The sequence below is a fragment of the Lethenteron reissneri genome, unplaced genomic scaffold, assembly GCF_015708825.2.
Source record: "Lethenteron reissneri isolate LAM-NWPU_2019-01 unplaced genomic scaffold, ASM1570882v1 scaffold_357, whole genome shotgun sequence".
Taxonomy (NCBI): domain Eukaryota; kingdom Metazoa; phylum Chordata; class Hyperoartia; order Petromyzontiformes; family Petromyzontidae; genus Lethenteron; species Lethenteron reissneri.
This window is the reverse complement of record NW_026891879.1, coordinates 1,331-8,726: the sequence shown is the minus strand read 5'-3', so window position 1 is coordinate 8,726 and position 7,396 is coordinate 1,331. Positions and strand designations below refer to the sequence as shown.

At 51.9% G+C, this 7,396-nt stretch overlaps 1 protein-coding gene across 1 annotated transcript; it reads left to right on the top strand.

Moving 5' to 3' along the window:
- Nucleotides 1–1,080: 1,080 nt before the first annotated feature.
- LOC133339811 (phosphomevalonate kinase-like) lies at nt 1,081–4,320 on the top strand (the record flags this gene model as incomplete). The annotated part of the gene is made up of 3 exons (XM_061547954.1): nt 1,081–1,175; nt 2,749–2,907; nt 4,006–4,320. Coding segments are annotated over 3 exons (308 nt in total), but the record flags the coding sequence as incomplete, so codon positions are not given.
- Between the last annotated feature and the right edge of the window lie 3,076 nt (nt 4,321–7,396).

The window sequence follows — 7,396 nt, the reverse complement described above, 5'->3', positions numbered from 1 at the left end:
ACCATCCACCGCCAGACAAAGCCAGCAGGGAAATTTTGTTAATTGCCAAACATTTATAAGAACTGGTTTTACCCCTTCCTGGCAAAACAAGTGTCAAGATGTTCAAACCCCAAACAGAAACATTTTACAAGGAATCATGTCTGCATTAACCACACATTCAAACAAATACAAGGTAAAAACCTTTTCTTATACTTTACTGGCAAGTAAGGTCCCATGTTGGCAAACTTGAGCGTGGGCTTTTCCTACGTAACCGGTTTTTTGCTGAAAAACAAAATCCATGGGCGCGTTCGCCCGCGACGCGACGTCTCGATTTAATCTCGCCATGTCGGGTGGTGGAGGGTGCACGGCTGTAGTTAGCATGAGGGCCCGTCGACATTGCCCACACGATCAAAACCAGAGGACGTCCAATTGAGAGAACGCACGAGCTCCACACGGAAAGGCTCCCGAGTCAGAATTCGAAACGAGTCGCGAGTGTCGCCGCTGTGCCATCCTTGATGTGGCGCGGTGGCTAGGAGATGTTGACTCCCTCGCCTGGTATGCAGGAGGGCGTGGGTTCGATCCTCACCCTGACGCCTGCTGCTGTATATTTGTAGTTTGCGTCTCTCTTATCATCATCATCACGGTGGCTAGATGTTGACTACCTCGCCTGGTATGCAGGAGGTCGTGGGTCCGATCCCAACCCTGTCGCCTGCTGTATATTTGGAGTTTGCGTCTCTCTCATCATCACGGTGGCTAGGAGATGTTAACTACCTCGCCTGGTATGCAGGAGGTCGTGGGTTCGATCCTCACCCTGATGCCTGCTGCCTGTATATTTAGAGTTGGTTTCTCTCTCTCTCTCCATGTATTTGTTTCCGAGTCCTCCAGTTTTTCCCTCCACATTTAGAATCGACATCCCGCGTTTAGAGTATTTGGACGCTCTAAATGATAAGCCACTTTGTTGAGCTATCATTTGTAGCCAGGTCGCGTCTGAAAAAGAGCTATACAGCTCAGTGGCGCCTTACTTGCCAAGATAAAGCAAGGTTTTGTAGTTATCTGGCCCTGCTGGGGAATCTTTGTCTCGGCTGTTCACCAAACCGTAAGCGCCGCGTTGCGTTTCTTGTTCTCGTTGCAGGCTGGGAGAAGACGTGTGTGCGATCCTGCGACTGTCTGGACCGCTGAAGAGCCAGTTCGCCAAGGTGAGTTCACTCGAGGGCGCTGGCTCTCATTGCTCGATCAAGTGGGGGGGGGAAAGGAGGGGGGGGGGCGAATGTCGAGAGAAGCCGCAGCCAAAGTGAGTTCTCTCCCATGGCACCAACGCCTTCATCCTGCAGCGGATTGACAAAAGGCCTGTGAAGTATATTTTTGCGCTACTGTTTTCAAGGGATACCGTAGAACGGTGGCTAGGAGATGTTAACTACCTCGCCTGGTGTACAGGAGGTCGTGGGTTTCGATCCCCACCCTGACACTTTCTGTAAATTTGGAGTTTGCGTGTTCTCCCCGTAGTCATGTGGATGTTTCTCCTGGCACTGCATTTCCCCTCCACATGTCGAATCTACATCACGCGTTTAGAGCATTTGGCAGCTCTAAATTTCGACATGTTAAGTCACTTCGTTGAGCTACCGCTGGTGACCAGGTCGCTTCTGAAAAAGAGCTATAGTTCCTTGGACCTTACTGAGTAAAATAAAAACAGTGTAGTTTTTAGTTTAACTGCCACAGCGGTTGTAGTGCTCGCAAGTACTGAGCTTGCGATCCAGAGGTCTCCGGTTCGATTCCGTCTCCCCGTGTGGCAGTTGAAACAATAGGAGCCATCTTCTTGCTTCTCCACATCGCCCCACTCCACCGCCCCTCTGTCTAGCGAGCAGGAGAATTGAGTTTAGCACCAAAGTCGATCAGCAGGTCGCTTGCGGTGGCGGTGAAGTGTGGGCCCCTCTGACCGCTGCCAAGACATACCAGCCAGCGTGGAAGAGTAGGCCAAATACCCACTAGAGTGGCTGTCGAGAGCTCTCTCTGGTGGTCGCCCTTCCACCAGTAAAGCCGGCGCTGACCGCATTGATGGTTGTCTACTTAAGAAGCCGCGTCAGCTGACACGGTTGTTCCGACTTCGTCTATCTTGTCCCGAGTGTCGACCTGCTGCTCAATGTGGTTGTGAGCATTGCTCTTCAAGTCGCCGTTGAGCGAGCTGAAACGTTAACATTCGGCGCGTTTCTGCACCAAGCGACAACTTTATTTGGCTGTGGCGGGTCAGTGGCGGGGGGGAGTGGGGGTCTTTGCGACATACATTTGGTCCAGATCGTTACGTGGCCTAACCCAAAAACCAATTGTGAATCATGACATCGGCTGTGAGAAGCTACTCGGAGTTCATAATAGAGGTTTTTGGGATTAAATCGCGTAAATTTATAAATGTGTCGTTAAACCCGCCACCACCCGATTTAGCAAGGTTTGTCACGTAAACAGAACGTGGCCAATTCGTCACTCTCAACATTTACATTCTGAGTACGATGTTTCGCCAGTAATTACAACCGGCTTCATCTCGGTGTCAAATGACCGCATCGATTTATACCTCAACGATTGTCTGCACCACGCGACCCAGTTCCCAGTCTGTGCTAACGCCGCGTTATCCCACCCCGTGTCACGATTCGTTATTTTGTTATTTATTTATTTTACGAATCTAACCGAACGGGCCGCATTACCCTGCCGTGCGCGGGAGAAACCCCGATGAGCGTGGGTGGACGGAGCCGATGGAAGGACGGGCGGCGCTGTTTGCGGCAGGAGCACCAGCTGGAGCTGGACAAGCTGCTGGACGCGAGCGACTACAAGGAGCGCTACCGGGGGGACATGATCCGCTGGGGCGAGGCTCGTCGGTCCGCCGACCCCGGCTTCTTCTGTCGACTGGCGACGCAAAGCGACGGGGCGCGGTGCCCCGTGTGGGTGAGGAACCCGGCCCGCCGGTGCCGCCGCAAACACCGCCGCGACGACCACCGCCACCACCGCGAACACCACAACACCGCCACCAACACCGCCACCAACACCGTCACCAACACCGCCACCAACACCGTCACCAACACCGCCATCAACACCATGGCCATTGCCAACACCGCCGCCACGACCACCGCCACCAACACCACCGCCAACACCGCCACCAACACCGCCGCCACGACCACCGCGAACACCACTACCGCCATGGCCATTGCCAACACGGCACCTCCTCGCTACCGACGGCTTTCAGCCACATCTTTCCGCCGGTTCCCGCAGCTGATGCACGGTCGCCACGCAGCCACCTCCCAAGCTCTGCCCTGACGGTCTCATCCCGCCCATCTGGCCTTAGGCCTTCTCTTCCCCTTGGCGTCCGGGCTCGTTGGAGACCGCTCCAACACCCGTCACGGCAATCGCCCCTCCCCCCGCCCCCTGTCCTGCACACACGCGTCCCACCCAGTTCAGCCGCTCCGGCTAACACCGCGGTTTTGCTGAATATTCACCGTGAAAATTTATTGCGCGCCATCCGATTCACAGTGGACGCAAACCTGTCAACCCCTTAGCAGTGTCTCCTTATTACAGACAAATTCAGACCTTATTGGTCACCCCGTGCCCTTATAAATCTCAACGTTCATCCTACAAAGTCCCATCACAAGGGAGAAACACAAACATATAGACATTTTTTCCCCGTCTTGAAACGGCTGTACGCCGTACGGACCTGAAAAACGCAATTTCCCTGTACAAGTTGTACAAGAATACGGGTTAAACCGTATGGGTTGACACGGTATGTGGACGCCAAATATCCTGCGGTGTCAAAGAGTGGGCCCTCGTGTGCCCGCATCTCGCTCTAAATCTTCGCCAAATGTTGAATATTACGCCGCAAATCAAAGCTCACCTTATCTCCATTGCCCATTCCCGCGTCCTCCCCTTCCCTCACCCCCCCCCCCCCTCCTAGGCACCCTCGATCTTGGTCACCTGTTCCTCATTCCTTGCGCTCCCCTGCCATCTGAATCACTTCTCTGTTTGTCCCGTTTTTGTTTTCGTAATGTTAAGCGCCGCCTCTTCATCGGAGGCGCTCTTCATCGGAGGCGCTCTGTAAAGTGTTAACGCACAAGCAGCAGGAGCAATCATCGCCTCCCACCGCAAAACCTCGGCAAGACCCTGCCACTAGAAGATGCACGAAACTCGGCTGGGCGTACCCTGCGTAGACAAGCAGTAATATAGCAACAGCAATAACAACGGCAACGATAATAGTGAGTTGAACACGTAGTAGGCTTCCGCGACCAATGTTATCAATCCTAAAGGTTGTGCCCGATGAAGCCGGTTGTCATGGGCAGCTAAACGTCACAATACTCATACGGTAAATGTTGTGGGTTTACTCTCCAACGCAGCCGGTTAGTGCTGAAGGAGTAACCAATTTGGCGCGTTGTGTTCACGTGACAAACCTTACTAATTGGCTTTGTCGGGTGGCATGTGTGTATGTTGAACTTGTTTTTCACCGTACGTGGCCAACCGTGCTAGCGTACGTATGTATGTGGAACTTAGCCAACCTTGCTAAAGTACGTATGTATGTTGAACTTAGCCAACCTTGCTAAAGTACGTATGTATGTGGAACTTAGCCAACCTTGCTAAAGTACGTATGTATGTGGAACTTCTTTCGCACCGTTATAGCCAAACGTGCTTATCGGAGGCGTTGATGGCTGGCGGGTTAACGGCACATTCATATTTACGCGATCTAACCCAACAACAAAAAAACCGTTATTGCGTTTGGCAACGACTACAACAACACGATGATGACTAACGAGGGGTCGTTCTTTTGGTTCTCACGCCGCTAGAGAGAAATCGTTTTCCCTGCAACGGCTCCGGCGCTTTTGCCACTCCCCGAGTTGCAGGACAGCTTCGGGCTTTCTCGTTCAACAAGAAACAAGATTCCTCCACCACCACGACCCCCGCCAGCACGTTGAGAATGTTAACAAAACAAAAACACGCCGAGATTTCCTGGCCCCACGCGATTACCGTAATATCTCCCCCCCCCCCCCCCCACCACGGCCACGATGCAAAGTCGTGGCCGTGGGGGGTAGTGGCGGTGATGCTCGTGCTTGGAGTTTCTGGTTTTGTCCCCAATTTCCCAACATTGTTTTGGCTCCCGTCTCGTCGTCTCCGGTGTTGTGATGTCGTGGCGGTTGGCCCCCTTGGCAGAGGCGGGACTCGAAAACGTTCTGGGCGGCAGGATGTTGGCAGAAGTGGCAGTAAGAGGCGTGCCTCGCACCAAGAAATGCCTGGGTCCGATTCCCGACTCTTTATGAGTGGACTTTGTATGATCTCCCCTGTTCTGCAGAGTGAGTGGAGTTTGTATGATCTCCCCCTGTTTTACAGAGTGAATGTGAGTGGAGTTGGTATGATCTCCCCCTATTATAGAGTGAGAGTGAGTGGAGTTTGTATGATCTCCCCCTGTTCTGCAGTGAGTGGAGTTTGTATGATCTCCCCTGTTCTGTAGAGTGAGTGGAGTTTGTATGATCTCCCCCTGTGCTACAGAGTGGGTAGAGTTTGTATGATCTCCCCCTGTTCTGCAGAGTGAGTGGAGTTTGTATGATCTCCCCTGTTCTGTAGAGTGAGTGGAGTTTGTATGATCTCCCCCTGTTCTGCAGAGTGAGAGTGAGTGGAGTTTGTATGATCTCCCCCTGTTCTGCAGAGTGAGTGGAGTTTGTATGATCTCCCCCTGTTCTGCAGAGTGGGAGTGGAGTTTGTATGATCTCCGCCTGTTCTACAGAGTGAGTGAGTGAGTGGAGTTTGTATGATCTCCCCCTGTTCTGCAGAGTGAAGTGAGTTTGTATGATCTCCCCCTGTTCTGCAGTGAGTGAGTGGAGTTTGTATGATCTCCTCCTGTTCTACAGAGTGAGTGAGTGGAGTTTGTATGATCTCCTCCTGTTCTACAGAGTGAGTGAGTGGAGTTTGGATGATCTCCCCCTGTTGTACAGAGTGAGTGAGTGGAGTTTGTATGATCTCCCCCTGTTCTGCAGAGTGAAGTGAGTGGAGTTTGTATGATCTCCTCCTGTTCTACAGAGTGAGTGAGTGGAGTTTGGATGATCTCCCCCTGTTGTACAGAGTGAGTGAGTGGAGTTTGTATGATCTCCCCCTGTTCTGCAGAGTGAGAGTGAGTGGAGTTTGTATGATCTCCCCCTGTTCTACAGAGTGAGTGGAGTTTGTATGATCTCCCCCTGTTCTGCAGAGTGAGAGCGAGTGGAGTTTGTATGATCTCCCCCTGTTCTACAGAGTGAGTGGAGTTTGTATGATCTCCCCTGTTCTACAGAGTGAGTGGAGTTTGTATATCCATCCCTGTTCTGCAGAGTGAGAGTGAGTGGAGTTTGTATGATCTCCCCCTGTTCTACAGAGTGAGTGGAGTTTGTATATTCCATCCCTGTTCTACAGAGTGAGTGAGTGGAGTTTGTATGATCTCCCCCTGTTCTACAGAGTGAGTGGAGTTTGTATGATCTTCTTGTTCTACAGAGAGTGAGTGGAGTTTGTATGATCCCCCCTGTTCTACAGAGTGAGTGGAGTTTGTATGATCTCCCCTTGTTCTACAGAGTGAGTGGAGTTTGTATGATCTCCCCCTGTTCTACAGAGTGAGTGGAGTTTGTATGATCTCCCCCTGTTCTACAGAGTGAGTGGAGTTTGTATGATCTCCCCCTGGTCTACAGAGTGAGAGTGAGTGGAGTTTGTATATTCCCCCTGTTCTACAGAGTGAGTGAGTGGAGTTTGTATGATCTCCCCTGTTCTACAGAGTGAGTGGAGTTTGTATGATCTCCCCTTGTTCTACAGAGTGAGTGGAGTTTGTATGATCTCCCCTGTTCTACAGAGTGAGTGGAGTTTGTATGATCTCCTCCTGTTCTACAGAGTGAGTGGAGTTTGTGATCCACCCCTGTTCTGCAGAGTGAGAGTGAGTGGAGTTTGTATGATCTCCCCTTGTTCTACAGAGTGAGTGGAGTTTGTATGATCTCCCCTGTTCTACAGAGTGAGTGGAGTTTGTATGATCTCCTCCTGTTCTACAGAGTGAGTGGAGTTTGTATGATCCACCCCTGTTCTGCAGAGTGAGAGTGAGTGGAGTTTGTATGATCTTCTCCTATTCTGCAGTGAGTGAGTGGAGTCTCTACATTCTCTCCACCTGTTCTGTACCGTTTGAATGTTACATTTCACATCGTCTCCCCCCTCCTCCACCACCACCTGCCCCTGATCCACTCCTCTGACTTTGTGCATCGGCATAAGCCTTAAACGTCGAGCTTTGACGCTCGTGGCGCTAACAGACGCAGACGGCGCTAACAGACGCACGCGGCGCTAACAGACGCACGTGGCGCTAACAGACGCACGTGCATGCACGTGGTCGGTGGGGGGGGAGAGGGGATTTACGCAGAAAGGAAGCGCGGTTGGCGTGAGAGTTGATGGCTGA